The sequence below is a fragment of the Daucus carota genome, chromosome 9 (genome assembly GCF_001625215.2).
Source record: "Daucus carota subsp. sativus chromosome 9, DH1 v3.0, whole genome shotgun sequence".
Taxonomy (NCBI): Eukaryota; Viridiplantae; Streptophyta; class Magnoliopsida; order Apiales; family Apiaceae; genus Daucus; species Daucus carota.
The window spans coordinates 45,384,197-45,403,068 of record NC_030389.2 but is presented as its reverse complement, the minus strand read 5'-3'; the positions used below and the strand labels follow the sequence as shown (position 1 = coordinate 45,403,068).

The window sequence follows — 18,872 nt, the reverse complement described above, 5'->3', positions numbered from 1 at the left end:
CTTGAATTTGTAAGTATACAAACTTATTTTTATTTTATAAAAATAACCATTCGGTGCGTAGCACGGGTAAAATGCTAGTTAATTGTTATATTTGAAATCTATAGAACAAATTGTAGAAAGAGACATAAAAAGGTTTATGATTCGAATAAAAATAATTATAATAGTTTTATATATTTGGATTGTGATTCGAATTATTAAAATAAATATGATTCATGTTCGAATTCAAATGTTTATTGGTATGAATCACAATAACTAAAATACTGCTGGATAGTGGATAGAGAGTGAACAACATTTACAAGCAAGAGCAAAAGAAATTTCCTTTATCAAGTTTCAAGTATCCAGAAAATCCAATTGCCACTACAATGCTGTATCAACAGTTGAATCACTATGAAATAAAAACTAAGCTGACACTATGATGATAAAACTAAGCTGAAACTATGATTAAATAATCACAATGAAAAGAATATAAAAGATTAAACTATGCAGAAAACTAACTGCCACTCATTTCTTAGCTGAAGTCGCAAGTAGGATCTGCCTACAGCAAAGGCATTGTATATCATGGCCGGCTCCAACGGCATCTGCTTGCTACCAAAAGAATGCAAGAAAAGAATTAAACGAGTCAGAACAAAAAATGTATACCACCTCCTGAGGGCTATCCTGTATATTTACTTGATAGCCAAATAGAGCTATCTTTCTCCGGTAGTTGCTTGAAACAATTAGCCATTTGATGTGTAACAACACAAACTACAGATGCTTTCAGAACTATCAGCTTAAATGAGTCTTTCTATCGGTAGAGATACATTCCCTTGAATACAGGATTAGTTCGACATATGCTTGCCCCATGTTCCTCGTACTCTGCTTTTGTATGACAAGCCTGATAAGCAGGTAATGATCAGAATTTACAGTGGGCGGTCAGCCAAAAAAATTCACATTCACCTCGTGCCCAATAATTGTTCATATGGGACTACTACTAATTTGCTGGTCTATAATAAATTCAGAACTACTGATATCAATGTAACAAGTTTTCCAGCTTTATTAGATCCACATCACCAACAAAATTTCTTGCTAGTGTAAATGTTCCCACGTCCATTTAAAGATGGCTAACAAGGTCCAAGTGCTGCTCTAAGCTTTAATAATCAGGGTTATGAATGCATAAATAGTTCTTCCTAAAAATAAGTGACAGTTGACTAACGATATTACTACATTGATATAATAGACAATGGCTATCAATCAGGTCAATCCAAGAGAAATCACCAACTTACCGTGATTAAGCCAGTAGAGCTCATCTAAAAGTGTGATGTAGGGAATATTCATATTGAGACTATATATAGCAAAGTTTTGAAACAATTTCTGCTCATGTAACGGATGGGTTATGCATTTAAGCTGGCAAAACACAAATGAGCCCACCCTAATTGGTAATGGGGCAGCAGGTCAAAAACAAACCAGTAAGTTTTTATAATCTAAACTTTTGTCATGCTTCTTCTGCTATGTTTGGTCCAATTAAATAAATTTGATGGGATGGAATAGATATTATACTACTTTGCGTGAATTTAATGTAATTTTTAACCACCACCCCCCCCCCCCCCCCCCCCCCAAAAAAAAAAAAGCCAACATCCAATCGACCCAAAATGGCAAATGAACTATTTAAGTTACTTTAGTGCTGAGTTAACAAAGGTGAAAATTTAATACTTTCTATAAAGAAAGCTATTCTTCATAGTCCTTTTGCTAATTTATTCTTGATAGCTTTATAATATGATGCATTTATATTTTTCTCCTTAAATTTTTAAGCAGGTAATCTACAAGTAAAGCACAAGACACTAACAAGCATGGTTGTCACGTCAGTGGACTACTGGATAAATTAATAATATACACATCTCATGTGTTGTTTTTCTCAACAAAAGCCCAACATTTCTATATAAATGGACATTAATTAGAAAACAGATATATTAATCATGAACACCTCTTTTATTTTCCATTCGATATACATACATATATATGCCGACTTAGCATATATACAGAGCTACACATACATAAACAGATATGTGGCAGTTTTAATCAGCTCAAACTTCAAACACACACACATATATACATATGCATATATGATATATTAGTTGTAATTTAACGGAAAATAAAAGTGAGATGAATAAAAAATTGTGGTTAGCATGTACCATGATCTCCCCAAGTAGACTTTTAGAGAACATACCTGAAAAAATTCAGGTGTTGAAGCAAGTACAGAGCCTCCAAACCAGACTGCACATCTTTGAATAGGATGACTAACCACATTGACTTCCACTGGTTTTGCCTGGTGAAAAAAGAATAAATCGTCATTCAAAGACGTACTATATATACAATAAAATCACAGAAATATACGAGAAACAACTTACTTTGATTCCTCCAATTCCCAGAGCATCAGATGCAAGAACTCGAGCATCCACTAACTTTTTTACATCCCTTTGCAATCTTCGGTGAAAATCTTTAAACATGGTTGATCCTCCAGACAATACTATATTCTGAAATAAAAACAAAAATCATGTGCTAAAAAATGTGCATAAACTACATGATAATTGGAGACCATCAGTGAAACCTGGAAATCTGTTTGATTATTCGTGCAATCAATAATTAATGGGGGAAAAACTTATGATGGATATCTCCAATAAAATAGTTGATAATCACCCATAAAGCAATGAAATATGACTGCTTTTCAAATTCTAAGTCAAACTTTGTAACTTTTAGCTGATTTCCGACATCTAAAAAAAAAAAAAAAAAACAAACTTTCTAATATATTAATAAAAATTTACCTTATACAAGGCCCTTCTTGTATCAATTGGTGTAGACTGAATACACTTATCAATCACTTCTGGTAGGGAGCTAGTGAGCTCACCACTGTATATCTCTGGGCTGAAAAATATCTGCACAAATAGGTCATACAACCATCAGACTATTTGAGGCATAATAGCATGAATCAGCACCTATGTCATGATGGCAGAACATGCTTTTATTATTTTAATTTAAACATTTTATATGATAACTCCAATGCATACTTTCAGATTGGTCTTTTGACTAACTAGCACATTATTATCAAAGAAACATTATAAGATTCAACAACCACAAAAAAAATTGGTAGAACTAGTTTAAACTCTCATTTCAAGGTACCTGTGTTCAAGATTTATCTTGATTAACCTGTAGTAATTGAACATAACTTCAAATTTCAAAGAGATTTATATGCAAATAACTTGCTTAGAACTTTTGTACCATACATAGGCTTTTCTGGTATGAAATGACAGAAGCAGCTTGTACCAGAAATCTATAGCTACAACTCAACTAAAGGAACCCCAAATATTACAATGTCCATTAAAAATCCAGACTTAAGGTTTTGTAAAACAAGAAATGAAAGAGTTGCTTTGGATGAATAAACCGATGACTACATTGATTATCAGATCTTGGTTCCGACAATTTCTTCAAACAAGATTGAAATGTTAAGAGTTGTATGAAAAAGGAAGGGAAGATTTGCAGACCTCAGGACCAAGAAATCGTTCATATCCAACATCACAAGTATATGGTGCTCCAGTCTTAGGTTTGATACCTCTCCATTGCTTGATATACTTTGCTGGTTCCTTATCATGCTTCTTGTATTCCTGAATGATGCAGTGCACAGACAATAGCTAGAGTATAAACATGATTAAATTTTAAGCTTATAAATAAATATATAGCAGTCTTATAGTAATCGGAAAGGACAGGTTTACAATATGCACAACCGGAAAATCGCTTCAATACCAAGAATGAAGAACATTAGGGAATACAAGTAACCCCCATTAGCTAGAGTAATACGATTGTAATGACAGAACATCAGGTTTTCTGTTTCAGCTTCTTTTGGGCTATACAATTTGCACAGAAATATTCATGATATCATTGCCAAAATATAATACTTTTAACTCCATTCGACATATTACGCATGAAGTCCCCGTGCACAATGAAAGAAATATCTCTACTTCCAATTCATAGGTACTTGTTTGCTTCAGCCAGAGAGTTACAGAAAGGTTACCTTGACAATATCAGAGCAAGTGTAGCAATAAGATTCCTTGACTTTTCGAGCTACATCAAGAGAATCTTCAGGAGGAATGTGTTCCCCTCTTTCCTGCATTAGAGAGTGTCAAAACGGATACTCAGCAAGGACTATAAAAGTGAGAGTCACACAAGAACAATACTCTCCTTGGTGTTCAATTACTTTGCAATTAGGTATACTACTATACTCTACTCGAGGTTCATAAATATATTTGAACAGGTTCAAAAATATATTGAAAGTAACACAAGGATGAAATTTAGGATGAAGTACCCGCATGAGTTGCTGGATAAATAAAGTTACATCTTTCCCTGAAAGAGGAATTGACCTAATGCTGCTACCAATAACATACCCATCTGCAACAGGTACAACATGGGTAGCCCCCTCACCAACATCTACTACCACTCCTGTCATCTCACACTGAAAAGTGCAGGTTTATATTAATATGCAAAAAAAAGATTGTGCAAGTAATTTTAAACATATCTGTAAAATCTAAATCTGCTCACTCATCTGAAAGCAGTAAACCAGCAATCAAATTCATAAAGGGATGGGACATAAACTTCTCTTTCCTATAGTAGTTTTAACTTTAAACAGATGGTCACATCTTTTGATAAAAACTCATCGGTCACATGAAATCTCCAAGTTCTAGAGTGTAAGAAATATGATTGCAGCTTGAGAACCATAGCGCAGAAAGGAAAAAGTAAAAGAAGTAATGTATGGAGTTGCAAATTAGATGGGACTTGATTAATATATAATCACGAAGAGCACTTACGTTTGGGAACATCATTCATCATATCTTTATTTCTACTCGTGTAAAAAATTTAAGGTTTATAAACTAGCTTTCTCCTCTTCATTTGAAGTGATCCTCTGTCCATAATCCATTTTCTATATAATGCACCAGATATTATTGAACTTCTACACAATCCACTAGATAGTATAAGAACTTACAGTAAAATTAATTCTGCTGTAAAAAAGTATCTTTTTTAATTATAAACCTTGAACTACAGATCATCTTAAATAACTATCAAACAGTATAATTAACACCAACCTTGGATGTAGTATATCCTGCTGCTAGAGCCAGCACAGGCTGCACCGCAATGTAAAGACCTGGAACATTAAACGTCTCGAACATAATTTCCCCTGTATACTCCCGACTCTCTGGTGCAGTAAGCGGACTCTCGGTCAAAAGAAAATAATGATCCTCAGGATCACACCGCAAATAATTAAATATACATTGTTGCCAATACCGTTCCATCGCATCCCAATTCTCAACCTGACCATACTTAATAGGATAACTAAGATTATAAGCATTACTAGATCTTGATCTCGAAATTCCCTCATCGCCAATAAAAAAATCAAGATCAGCCATCACCCCTGCACTATGTTGCGCCAACCAATTATTATTCTTCACCGCACTTCTTGGCTGATTAACAAAAGAATCATTAACAGCTACAACAGTAGGCTGTACAAAACACGGCTCGACATTACCCGCAAACCCCATTTTCGTATACCTGAAAATTTTGAAAGAGACATTTAATCAAACATCTGGTGTTCATAATCACAGACACAGCAAAACTCAACCTTAAAATCAAAAAGATCACATACCCGGTTCCGTTGTCAATGACAATAGCTGGGCGCGAGATGGGGTCCATGAGAATTTGAAATTAGGGTAAAAAGATTGAAACTTTAAGAAAAAAGAGGTAAAATTGATGGGCAAATGGCAATGAAGATCATAGTAGCAGAATTTTAAGATTTTAATTTTTTTTCTAAGATTAAAATTACAATGGGGATTATTGCAATTGCAATGTGTGTCGAAAGATTGATTAATGTTGTTAGTTCTGTTAGTTGTAATAAATATGTTTGATTCTTTACTTCGCAATCAAACAACTCAACAACTTGTTCTATGAGAGTATAATTTCCTATCTCTATTGCTTGGAGTCGACTCCATTGCACCCGACAATTAGCTCGACGTCGTTTTGATCGAAATAAATTTAACTATAGATTTTTTATTTAAAAGTTTTCATGATCATTTCAAAAAATAAAAATAAAAATTTCATGATCAAACTCTCACATCACATAGTCCATTGATTTCTTAAATTATATTTTGAAAAATAATATAATAATAGAACCTAAACAAGTCGAGTAAATGAGATAAAAATCGGTAAAAGATATGTATCATCATTGATTAATAAATAATAGCGTTTGATGTAACTAGTTTGTAGTTTGAAAAGTATTAATATTAAAATTTTGTGTTGGCGATTTTCAGTTTTGATATCTATTTCAAATAAATTTTGTATAAAAAAGTTTGGAACACAAGTTGAAGAAGAAGTTTAAATTAAAGACACTTTAAAGATATTTCTTTTCAAATTTATTAGGTTCTTGATTGAGATGCTTCACTTGTGTTTAAAGTCAAGAAGTTTCGACTAATAACTCAACTCTCAGACTCACAGCTGGGCAGCCCATAGGTGATAGGTGTTCAGTGTTATAATTGTGTGTTCTAATCTTATCATTGTCCATGCCTCTTTATCCACTCATGTTCACTTAATTTGACATTTGATAGTTACTAGTTGCATTGTGATAGCAGCTCAAAAATTTACAGGACAGATCACAGATTGTGTCCTTGTTATTCAGTGAAATACTGAAATCTGAATGCAAGTTAATTACTTTTACGTCATGAAACAAGACGGAACAAAATTATCATATAATTTGGATTTTGGTAAGGTGTTCCTTGGCCACTTGAGCACCCAGTTACAGACTTGAAATTTTGCTTCAGAGAGTACTGAGTTTGAAAAATAAATTCAAAATAAATAATTTAATGTGAAGAATTGAATTTCTTGCAGGAAATTTGAGCTGCAGCCATGCAGTTGGCCAGTTGCAGGCTTGCAGCACAACACACCCAGAATTCCTTCCATGTTTTCCTCCCTCGAAACTGTTTGCCAGCATGGTTTTGTTTCTTTGTCTTGTCTTGCCGAGTTTCTGCCAGCTTTGCTCTCCTTGCAGCAATAATGGGCATGGCCTTTTTGTGAACCTTGTGCCGATTGCTTAATTATCCCCAGTCTGCCAATAAATACGGCCACACCAATTATTATATGAAGAATCCTTGCTGCAATTTTGCTTGATGGTTTTCCTGTGTTACAATTTGCTTATAATCTGTAATCAAACTGGATTAGAAAATGAGGACTTTCTGCATTACCTAAAGAATAAGAAAGAAAACTTGCAAAACCTAACAAAACCTATCAAAGACACTCAGACTAAAAATATATTCTGAGAAACCTTTTTGAAAATGAGAGCAAGACAGGTTGAGGTATCAGCTATTCAATGGATAGACCTTGTTTGGTCAGAACTCAAAACTTTTAACTAAAGAGAATTAACAGATCACCATGTGTACAACTTCTTTGTCGCAGACAATATGATGTTTGGATTCCTCACTGCTTGAATCATCACAGTCATCCTTCCCAAAATTCTTGTAACTGAGTAGAACTGACAAAGCAACAAGGATGATTCCAAGGAATCATCAACATACAAGTGATTCTGAACGAAAGAATTACAATGTTCAAGGACTATTGCACATCATTGTGAAAGACGTAGAAATAAATTAAACATAAACAAACTACTACGAGTAAGAAGATGATCAAGAAAAGAAAGGCATAGGAAATAAATTGGCACGGTCTTTGCGAATTATGATTTCAACATAATCGATGTATATTAGGAGAAAATCCTCATTATTATTATTACCGGGACTCTAATCCCGTTTGTAACAAACATGCTAATTTATAGTATTTCAATATATTAAAAATGCCTCCTTAAAATACCACATCAAAATTTAAAGTTGGTTTTTTGAAAGAAACTCCCATTTAGGAATCCAACAATAAAGCAAGTACAAGACAATGATTATTCAAAATAAAAAAGGGAAAGAATGAGAAAATGGACGAGCCAAACAACCCCTTATTATCCCTGAATAAAGATAAAATTTGCACTACTAGTCTGCTGGTGAGTAGCGAGCTTCAAAATTTTTTGAGTCCCTGAAAAATGAGACTTGAATTTGTCAACAAACAATCCTTAATTTCAGTGGCTCTAAGAAAAGACTTCCATTCTTGCAAATTCTCAAGCAGCCCCCAGGTTACTTTCTTCGTTTATGAGTTTCTTTTCATAAAGTTTGCATCTTTATTCACATATTTGAGTTTGTTTGTATGTATAATATGATTTGTTTACATAAAGTTGCGATCTTTATTAACATATATGAGTTCTTTTGTATGTATAATTTGTTACAATACAATTTGCTTGAGTTTTGGAGGTGGGTTCATTTGTTTACCCCTGTAATGTTAAAAATGCATTTAAGAAGTTATGTTTAGCTCAAATGGTTAATTATAGGGAAGTTATTGTTTTTGTGAAGTTTGTAATTTAATAGATGTTTTGATGGTTTAATGATAGGTGAAATTGGTGGTAATGCTTTTGAGATTTAAGAATGATTGGTGTTGTTTCATGTTTGATGTTAGGTTGCTAAGAAATTAAACTTAGGCGATGAAGATTTTGTTTCAAAATTGCTTGATAGAAGATGGGCATTAGCAAGCCCGGAGACAAAAATTCACCAAATAAAGGTGTCCAGACATCACAAGCATAAGCAAGCTGGATACTTCGGAAACTTGTCTTTCAAAAACAACTCGAATCCTCTGTTGGGTGATGGCATGTTGGAAAATAGCAACGATCATGCATCCTTCTATGTTGTCCGGGATGATTTGCTGCATCCGCTGGTGAATGGTAATAAGGCAAGGAAATTAGATGGACTGCTTCCTCTACTCGAAGATAACTCTATTACAGATGTGGTGAGATATTAGCTCCATTCAACCATTGGCTTAATGTATTTCATTTACTTCCACACTACATATACTTCTCCTTTTCTTTAGAATTTTGGTTGTAGTTGTATGATTATATATATGTTGTTAGTTCAGTAGATATGTCATCATATCAGGGTATGCATCAAAGTTTTTGTGACAAATTTTGGCATCTAGAGATATTTGATTATTTGCAACCGCTTTAACTTGCACATCGATTTTTTAATTCTTTATGAAGTTTTAATTTTTGAGAAAGGATGCATCTTTTACATGTGCTCTATTCTAGAGATATCTATAGTACAAGATTTTAGCTTCACTAAAAACATCCAAGACGAAACAAATATTTGTTTGAGACAATTTTGTGTTTTAGTCACATACATATGCTAAAAAGAAAACTTAAGCTTAGCATCTCAAGAAACTTCCATGACAGAATAATACCCCCCTTAAACGGTTTTTTTAGGTCACATGTGGAGGGTGTCAAAGTGCACATGCTGCAGCTGTTGGTATGTCATATAGCTTCCTTTGCCAAATTAGAATGTTCTGATGAGCGTCGAGCTTTAATAAATCCATCTAACCTATGGCCTAATGAACTTCTAAAGCTTACTAATCTGGAAATGGTCATTTCTGACTGATCATATGCATGTCTGGCAGCTGTTTCATGCGCAGAGAGAGGACTGAACTCACATTTGCTTCTTCGTGGAGAACCACCAGAAACTGCCACTGGATATGGTCTCATATCTATGATATATGGAAATGCCACTTATGTTCCTAGAACTCTGTATGCAAAGAGGGAGACAATGCTTGCCAATCATGCCGAGTTTATAGCTGGAAGTTCTGGATCTGTTGTAGCGCTTAGTGATTTATTTGAGGCTTCAATCACGAATCATGTATCAAAGAAACCAATTTCAGCGCAAATAGATGCACCTAGGTTGTCTGACAATATTAAAAAAGTTTCTATCATCAATGAAGGTGCAGGTGATGCTGCGGGGTTACTAGGTAATTGTTGTATTGACTTTAAAGGACTTGATAGTTTTACCCCTCCATTAAATATGTTTGCTCTTTTGCAATAATATTATTTATTGCTTATTCATCATATATCAAGATTTACTTTTGAATCGCTTTTATGGTTCCACTTCTCCGTGTCATTTTAGTTGTTGCTTTGTCTGTGTTATAGGTACAATTCGACTGGTGCACTACCTATCCCGAGATCATATATTTGGAAAAAATCAGCCGCTGAAGGTTGTTGTAGATTCTGGTACTGGGACAACTGCAGTTGGTTTGGGAATTGCAGCCTTATGTTTAGGGTAAATCTGAGTTTGTAGTGATTGTCCTCCCGTTAAATCTCATAAAGTCTCACAAAGTTTGGTCAAAAGCTTGTGTCTGTAGAGCTTTCTTTATCCTGAAAAATACTATTAATGAAGCTCTTAATGTATGATGTTTCTTTTGTTAGGCTCCCATGGGAGGTAACTGCAGTGATGCTGGCTGATACCTTTGATGGATACAGAAATTTGGAGCAGCGCTTGGTTACTGAATTCCTACGTTTCTGTGCTTTTTCTCTTTGTGCTGAAGTTGTAGACAGATTAAACGATGGACTTGTACATTGGTTGGAACGTCCTCATCCACGGAAGTACATAGTTTCAAACTTTGCCAAAGTTTCCTTTATTCTTTTTAGTCTCTGCCCTGTGAAATGCTAAAGTATAAATGTTTATGCCATATTCAAAAACAACAAAGTTTCTGTGCCTAGTAAGCTCCTCAGATACATCCGTCATGCTTTTATAGGTCACAATTCATAGGTCTGATAGCTTTGTTCATGGTAAGAAACTAATTTTTGGCTCAACTTTTTAGTTTCATAGAAAATTTTCTGAAACATATCTACCGGAAGTCGTCTTTGCAATCAGTATGTTTATTCTTTTAAGTTTGGCCCTATCACTTGTGTGGTAAATTTCGATTTGACTTTGTGTTCTACCACGTACTAGTAGTATACTACAATACTTAGTAAAACGAAACAATGTCTTCTTAATTGCTCCAACTTTGGTCCATATCAGTGCTTTCTACAATGTTGTGAAATATATTCTGCCATTTTAAAGGGCCATGGTTTATCACTCTTATATATATTTTTTGTATTTGAACTGATTTGAATGCACATGAAAACATTCTCTCACCACACAATCTGTTATATTTTCTTTTCCCACAGATTTGGTAATGTTTTGAAAGGGGAAGTTGAGAAATGCCAGCAAATAGCTCAGCAAACTGGCATCCTTGTCGATCCCATATATACATTAGCTGCTTGGGAGCTATCTACGACACTTAGTCAAGAGGAAGTAGGTGGTTCAAAAATAGTAATGCTTCATACTGGGGGAACACTTGGCATGTTTGGATTAGCACAACGGTACAAGCCTTTCTTCCGATTATCTGAAAAGGTTTAAATGTCCACTTAAGTTTGCTGGAGATAATTGTTTTGTGTCCACATGCTCACACTTATCTTTGCCTTGGCCTTTTGGTTATGAAATGAACAGAAGTTTATCCCATGTTAAGTCAGTTATCTGTGAGTCTGGATACACGTTTTCTGGAAATGGTAATTGCACATACAAATGTAGTACCAAGAAAGTATTTGTAATGGTTGATGGGGATGCATGGCTACAAGGCAGGCCACTGGCTCGGCTCCTTGGTGAGTTTAGCTTTGTACTGTTAAGGTGTTCGGCAGTTAACATTATCTTTTCTGGGCTTTATTTATATAAAGTTGGGTTACTATAAGTAACATAGGATTTAATTATCAAATTATTTGATTCATTACAGTAACATAGAATATCCTTTTTTGTCTGCAATTTGTTAAACCGACACAAAGACAATTTTAAAACAAAGTTAACCTATAGAAAATATACCGTTTCTGCATACTGCAATGACTCTAGTTTTGGTGTATAGTTCATGGACATATAAACAATATTCTTGATCACAACTCCCTGGGTGACTTGAGTGGTGATGAAACGGTCTCAGGTCTCACGAGAGCGATACATAGTTGAGCATTGTGATCAGAACTGTTGGATGTTGTGCTAGTCACCCTCGAGGAGTAGTTGAGAATTAAGCGTTTTGATCATAACGGTTGGATGTTATGCTAGTCACCCTCAAGGATTAGTCGAGAGTTAAGCGTTATGATCATAACGGTTGGATGTTATGCTAGTCACGTTTCAGGATTAGTCGAGATCAGCACAAGCTAAACACACGTCCCGGTAAAATAAAAAGAGACATTCTTGATCACAGAGTTACTTTTGAATTATTAATACCCCACATGTAGGTAAGTGCTAACACAATAAACATGACTTCCAAAATCCCATCAAGCCCACCTAGTTGATGTCCATATTATTAAAAACTGTCCCTAGTCACTAATAAGTCTGTGTCGCCCACAAAAACATGTCTCCTAAAACTGGCCGAGCCGCATAATCTTGTGGTTCCAAGTCTCTGGTAAAACTCGGACCATTGCGGTGCCATTCCTTCCTTGTAACAGGGGATGGAAAACCAGGAACCAGGATACGCGATACTCTAAAAATTCTTTAAAGTAGCCTAATATTTACACGTTTGTCTGCGTGTGAAATCGACAGTGATCAGTCGGGCTTACATGTATATATCTTGAGAGATTGCAGAGAAACAACAGAAAAATAAAAAATTATAGGAAGAAAGGATGAAGGATGGTGCTTCAAAAAGTGTAGGAGAAATCAAAGATGGCAAGCTCCAAAAAGCGAGTGCCCCAGAATCTTCTACATTTGAAAACCCGCATGTCGCATACCTGTGAAGAACATATTTTATGCGAGTAGGGTTGACAGACATGAATCAAATCCGGACTTGCAGTTTGATTTAGACAAAACTTAAAAATGTCCCATAAATCATATGTCTGACCCGAAATGACTTGAAATTATAATTTCATTCTTAAAACTTACAATTTGAAATTTCAATTTTGTTTGATTTTGAGTAATTTGAACTTAACACCTGTTTATCGACACAAACACAATTTGTTATCTGAAATTACCATCCGATGAACATGATATACCAAACTTATGCATGGATTGAAATATATCGCATATCATATCACAAAGAACATGTTTTATCACGAGAACTTCCAAAACAGATCAAGTATCAAGTGAAAAGGGTTCTGCATGAACTGAAATACATCACATGCAACATTCACAATACCAGATGATCAGTCCATGGCCTGCGACTGGGACCATAGTACATGAAATGGTTTATAAGTTTTGACCCGAATAAGGTTGTTTGATATTGAATAATTGTATAAATGTAGAAAGTGTGGAGCATGGCAGCCAGACATTCACGGGCCTCTCGTCAAAATCAATTTAAACGAAAGTCTTGTCCGACTATAATCAGGACCATTATAATGAGGGGACACGGGGCTGAGTCACCACCACATGGGAGCTCATATTTATACGCTTGACTGGTGCCTCTCATAAAAATGCTAATACACTCTCTGAAATCTTTAAAGGAAAAGGCAGAAATAGACAATCTGGGGATGAAAGAAACATCACTATCACTTGCTTTCTGTAAGCCCTGAAAAGGGCCATCTTTTGATATATGTGTTGTGTAAAGAGAGTGGCTAGCCCTGTGCATTACTAGTGGGAAAGAACTGGGGAACACACCAGAACAGAACTTAGTTGAAGCCTAGTGAGCTACTAGTAGTACCCATGCTACTTATTATATGGATCTGGAGAGTGAGACAAATTTGTACGCCAATAGGCAATAACCATGTTTAAAGGGTTTGATCACTTTTTTTTAAAAAAAGTTGTTAATCTAATAACAAAAAATCATACGGCATCTATATCTTTGATTAATCGCATGTTCTCATGAATAGATAGTTAAACGGTATTTTGAATATAATATATATATAAATATAAGTACCCGCTTCATGCATATTCGTTGAGGTACGGATACCTTTTTGATGCCCCTGACAGAGCTATCGATCATAACTGCGATTCCATATGAAATTCGAAATAAAAGCAAACCAAAAACAATTTAATCACGCAAACTTATTTATGTAATCTCTTTATAAGTTAGTACGATTTTTGTTTACTTGGGATGAATAATTCAAATACGACTTGTTCACAAGTCGATTTACAGAAATATAAGTAAAATATGATATAAACTGGTAAATTTCCAGCTTTATGAATATTCAATGTCAATTCGAACAATAATCCACCGAAAATCCAATAAAAATTAAATAAAGTTCAATTATTACACAAGAATCTACCTAACTATCGGAGTGATCTAACAAGATTTATGTTTACAGGATTTCTCCTGAAATTTATGGAACCCCGTTCTTTAGAAACCAGTAAAAACATGGAGCAACAAAGGTTTACCGGAAGTGAGATCAAAGATGTGTAAATTTGAAAACCGGTGCATCTAACTGTAAACAAACACATTCTAGAAAAGCGTGTCCTAATACATGTACATTCGTTAAACAAAACATCCCACACAAAACCATATGTTAATGTGTGTATATAAACCACAGTCCACGTAGTGCGTTACATAAAAATACACACACCATTTCGTCCACAACAAATTTTACTCACAGAGACAGAGACCAAAGCACCACTTCTTGCTGTCACTCACTCGGGAACCTCAGCTCGAAGTTTTCAAGAAACCAACCGCAAAACGCTGTCGTTTTGCTCCTTCCCCGCCGGAAACTCATGGACAACTCCGGTTTCGTGAATTTCTCCGGCATGCTCGACCCCGGCGCCCAGGAATTCGTCCCTCCTAGCCTCTTCCCAACCCCTCCTCCAGTATTCTACTCGTATCCATATCCGACACCAAATGAACCCGCAGGACTGAGTATACAATATCCTGCGGGTTCATTTAATGATCCCGCGGGTTTGATAAACGAACCCGCGGGATTATCGTACTCGTACACAAATACGAATACGATAGTAAATGAACACTACGCTCAGGTAGTGTTTCCCCAGTATGTAAGAGTGGACCCACCACCACTCCCTGTGTCATTACCGCCACCTTCAAACACGCCGTCACGAGCACTTCTACTAAGCTCAGTTCCGACGGAAGTGAGTGAATCGACGGTGAGAAGAGACCTTGAAGTGTTCGGAGATTTGAGAGCTGTGGAGATGGAGAGAGTCGGAGAAGGAATCGTGGCCGTTCATTTCTACGATATCAGACATGCAGAGACGGCGCTTGTGGAGATTCAACAACAACACATGCAACAACAGCTTAGGCTTCGACAGCACTTTGAAGCTGTGTTGGTGACGCAGGACGAGGCTGCGTTGTGTAGGTTTCCCGCGCCTGTGCCGCCGCCGGCGGTGGGGCTGGTTTCCGGGAGGGCTGTGTGGGCCCAGTTTATGTTTCCGGCGGGCGGGAGGTACCCGGAGGCTTATAATCAGGGCAGTCTTGTCATTTTCAATGTTGACTATCAAGTTCCAACATGTTATCTCAAAGAAATTTTTGAAAAATTTGGTACCCTCTTTAACTCTAATCAAGTCCCGAGTATTGTCATCAATGTTTTTTGATTATATTTGTTGACTTTTTAATGGTTATGTTAATTTGAGAATTTTTGTGTTTATGTATATGAATAGGATGTGTAAAGGAAGTGAGAGAGACGCCGATGAAACAGAATCAGAGGTTTGTCGAGTTTTATGATATAAGAGATGCGGCCAAGGCTTGTGTTGGAATGAATGGGAAGGAAATCTATGGGAGGCATCTTATAATCGAATTCAGTCGGCCTGGCGGTCACAGTAGAAGATTCACCAAATCGAATCACAACAAAATGAATTATGTTTCCGGTCATCAGCAGAGAAGTCCTCGGTTGGTGGCACCGCATCAGGCATTGTGTGCTGAACGGTCACCGGCATTTGGTAGCCGTTTGCAGTCTCAATTATCTGTTAGGAGTACGAAAAACCCTAACGGGAGCCGGAAAACAAGTCCTGGCCAAGGGGCAGAAGGGGCTGAGATTCCGAAGAAAAATTTGAAGAAAATTGGCGATCCTGGCACAAATAATTTGAAGCAAGTGAACGATAAGAAAGTAGCTGATTGTAATAGCAAAGGATGGAAAGGAATAGGATCGGTCAAGAACGGAAAAGAGTACGATCCCCGATTCCTGATCAACGAAGATTCAGTCATGTTGCCGCATTGCAGCGATCCCAGAACCACTGTGATGATCAAAAACATCCCAAACAAATACAGGTGTTCTAATTTGTTTAATTGAACGAATTATTTAATTTGTTTTTGGCGAGTTAAATATTTATTGACTCTATTTGAATTGTTAAACTATACTCTTTTGGAAAGTGCAGTCAGAAGCTACTGCTCAATATGCTGGATAACCACTGCATTCACTGTAACGAGCAGATCGCTGACAGCGATGCCCAGCCCTTGTCTTCCTACGATTTTGTTTACCTTCCTATTGATTTCGTGTAATTTATTACTAACCGTAAACCCTAATTCATCGTTTATGCCCGTGATTATCGTGTTTGCTTGATTAATTGTGTTTCTGTGATTCAGTAACAAGTGCAATGTGGGATATGGATTTGTGAACATGACTTCCCCGGAGGCCACATTGCGGCTTTACAAGTCGTTTCATCTTCAAAACTGGGAGGTTTTCAACTCGAGAAAGATATGTCAAGTAACTTACGCTAGGTTGCAGGTAATAATATAATTTTTTACAATTCCAATTTTCATATTACGAGATCTTGATATATTGCACGGCTAAATAATATTGGAGAGGATATTTTGTTATAATTATTAAAGGCGTGGAAGAACACATAGTTATTACAATTCCGATTTTCATGTTACGAGTTCTAAAAATACTGCATGTCTAATTAAACATAAAATGGGATGTTATGGGCATAGAAGCACATTTGTTTGTAGATAGGAAATTTCCGAGTTTCATGTTACCAATTCTTGGAATATCGCATGTCTAGTTAACATTGAATCGGATGTAATGTTTTAATTGAAGGGCGTGGAAGCGCTAAAAGAGCATTTCAAAAGCTCAAAATTCCCCTGCGACGCGGAGGAATACATGCCGGTAGTGTTCTCCCCGCCCCGCGACGGCCACACACTGACGAGTCCGGTCCCGATAATCGGCCGTGGCGCCGTAGCCGAAAGTAACAACACTGATAGCAACTCCTCCGTAACCACCACCAAGGACAATGAAGAGGAGTGTTATGACGGAGAGCACGAAGGCCACAATGTCAATGATATTAATGGTGATTGTGACAACGATTTGATTAGCCGCGGCTGCGACAGTGGCGGTGCTGAGACGGCTCTGGAGGCGATGAGATTGTTTGACGAAAATTTGTAGCGTACAGTAGTAGATTAGCTTGTAGTTCCTTCGTACTGTGATAATGTATGTTCGTTTATCATTGTAATAGTTATTCAAATTCAATGCAGAAGTATTTATGTTGTGTTTGGTTGGGGTGAATGATTCCGGAAGGAATGGAATGAAAAATGAACTATTTTATGGACAATTTTCAAGAAATTCATTCATTCCTCCATTCCATTCATGTGCTACATTTCACACCTTCAATTTGAGATGGAATGCTCCATTCTCCCCATCCTCAATTTCTTCTCAAATCTCATCATAGCAATTTTGCACTTCCTCATTTTTTTTTCAAAATTTGCTTCCTATCTTTATTAGTTTCAAAGTATTTTTACTCATTTCATTCCATTCCATTCCATTCTCCCCAACCAAACACAACATGTGCCTGCCTTGTTTAAAAAAAATCTGGATTAACTAATCACCGATTAATTGTTATAAGATACTCCCTCGTCTTATTTTAATTGTCTCATTTTTATTTTTGTTGATCAAATTGACTAATTTTTGACTAAAGATTATGAGTTATTTTTTCATTATTTTAAAAAACTAAAAATTACATCATAAAGTAGATTAAAAGTTAATTCTGGTGATAATTTTTTTTTTTCACTTGATAAAAATATTAATAAATTTGAGTAAAACTTTGGTCAATTTGACCAGCACAAACTCATAGGTGACAACTAAAATGAGAAGGAGGGAGTAGTTTACTGATTTGAGTTGTAAAATTTTACAGTATTATTTTTTATATTTTTTTTGAAACAAACATAAAAGACTTTTTGTGGATTATGAGCCCGTTTTGGTGAGTTTAAAACTGGATTATAATTTGTGATTTAATGTGATAAATAATTAAGAGCTTATAACGTGTGTTCGAGTAATTTTGATTTATTAATAATTTACAATTACCAAAAGTATAATAAAAAATAAAATGATTTATGAATAATTTATAATTAAATTTTAAAAATTTTAAAAATTTAGGTCAATGAAAAAAATATTTAAGTTGATACATCGCTTATTCCTAAATTTTTAAATCAGCATTAACAAATAATTTTCCAACTTAAAATGAAATATTATTAACTTAAAATTAAAAATTATTTAAAATCTAACTTTAGATCCAGATAAATAGACTTATATATCTAATAATCTGCCTCCAATTCTTCAACTATCCAGTTACTGTGTGCGGGCATTGAGTGCATATCTAGATATGGAGGCTACAGCAGAGACGACAGTAGAAAGGATCTACTATATAGGCTACTACTAGTATCGATCTTTTGATTTTCTCTTTAACATCCAATTTTGAACTTGTCTATGAGTCAATCAAATCACTGCTGGAAGACTAGTAGTAGATATTTAAGCTATTTTGCTCAACAGCAACAGTGACTGAGGGAACAAGATAACTAATCCTAACTAGTTTGGTTCCGGTTTGTAATTCAAGACTTGGTTTTACAATAAATCTTAAATTTATTTGAACCGAAGAGTTAAGTAAAAAGTATTGTTACGTTGAATAAACATTAAACACGCACAAACAAACACATTATTGGTTACTCAAACACTGTATATATGTGGTTGAATTAGTTAGTAGCGGAAAAGCATCCAGCGGATAAAAAGATGAGTTTTATACTCAGAGATTAGAGAGTGAAAGAGCATCATGTGAATGAGTGGGTGC

At 35.6% G+C, this 18,872-nt stretch overlaps 3 protein-coding genes across 3 annotated transcripts; 2 read left to right on the top strand and 1 right to left on the bottom strand.

Moving 5' to 3' along the window:
* Window positions 1-291: 291 nt before the first annotated feature.
* Window positions 292-6,013, bottom strand: LOC108200692 (actin-related protein 3). Its single transcript, XM_017368931.2, has 9 exons — window positions 5,666-6,013; window positions 5,109-5,571; window positions 4,334-4,480; window positions 4,043-4,135; window positions 3,516-3,635; window positions 2,799-2,909; window positions 2,385-2,510; window positions 2,204-2,302; window positions 292-874 (listed from the first exon to the last, which is right to left on the bottom strand). The coding sequence occupies exons 1-9, from the start codon at window positions 5,710-5,712 to the stop codon at window positions 785-787; spliced, it is 1,296 nt and encodes a 431-aa protein (XP_017224420.1). The 5' UTR covers window positions 5,713-6,013; the 3' UTR covers window positions 292-784.
* Window positions 6,014-7,930: 1,917 nt separating this feature from the next.
* On the top strand, window positions 7,931-11,698 carry LOC108200565 (D-cysteine desulfhydrase 2, mitochondrial). The gene is made up of 7 exons (XM_017368764.2): window positions 7,931-8,179; window positions 8,557-8,883; window positions 9,353-9,395; window positions 9,544-9,888; window positions 10,067-10,196; window positions 10,343-10,519; window positions 11,087-11,698. Exons 1-7 carry the CDS (start codon window positions 8,090-8,092, stop codon window positions 11,316-11,318), a joined length of 1,344 nt encoding a protein of 447 aa, XP_017224253.1. The 5' UTR covers window positions 7,931-8,089; the 3' UTR covers window positions 11,319-11,698.
* Window positions 11,699-14,385: 2,687 nt separating this feature from the next.
* LOC108200945 (protein terminal ear1) lies at window positions 14,386-17,300 on the top strand. The gene is made up of 5 exons (XM_017369217.2): window positions 14,386-15,357; window positions 15,477-16,083; window positions 16,191-16,310; window positions 16,399-16,540; window positions 16,853-17,300. The coding sequence occupies exons 1-5, from the start codon at window positions 14,583-14,585 to the stop codon at window positions 17,195-17,197; spliced, it is 1,989 nt and encodes a 662-aa protein (XP_017224706.1). The 5' UTR covers window positions 14,386-14,582; the 3' UTR covers window positions 17,198-17,300.
* Window positions 17,301-18,872: the final 1,572 nt, after the last annotated feature.

Excerpts from the sequence above, each read along its gene's own strand:
- LOC108200945 (XM_017369217.2), top strand. The coding sequence starts at position 14,583 with ATGGACAACTCCGGTTTCGTGAATTTCTCCGGCATGCTCGACCCCGGC. Across the intron at positions 15,358-15,476 it reads AGAAATTTTTGAAAAATTTG|GATGTGTAAAGGAAGTGAGA; the intron begins GTACCCTCTTTA and ends GTATATGAATAG. Across the intron at positions 16,311-16,398 it reads TACCTTCCTATTGATTTCGT|TAACAAGTGCAATGTGGGAT; the intron begins GTAATTTATTAC and ends TCTGTGATTCAG.
- LOC108200692 (XM_017368931.2), bottom strand. The coding sequence starts at position 5,712 with ATGGACCCCATCTCGCGCCCAGCTATTGTCATTGACAACGGAACCGG. Across the intron at positions 3,636-4,042 it reads CTTGCTCTGATATTGTCAAG|GAATACAAGAAGCATGATAA; the intron begins GTAACCTTTCTG and ends TGCATCATTCAG. Across the intron at positions 2,511-2,798 it reads CAAGAAGGGCCTTGTATAAG|AATATAGTATTGTCTGGAGG; the intron begins GTAAATTTTTAT and ends TTTTTATTTCAG.
- LOC108200565 (XM_017368764.2), top strand. The coding sequence starts at position 8,090 with ATGAGACTTGAATTTGTCAACAAACAATCCTTAATTTCAGTGGCTCTA. Across the intron at positions 8,884-9,352 it reads ATAACTCTATTACAGATGTG|GTCACATGTGGAGGGTGTCA; the intron begins GTGAGATATTAG and ends CGGTTTTTTTAG. Across the intron at positions 10,197-10,342 it reads ATTGCAGCCTTATGTTTAGG|GCTCCCATGGGAGGTAACTG; the intron begins GTAAATCTGAGT and ends TTCTTTTGTTAG.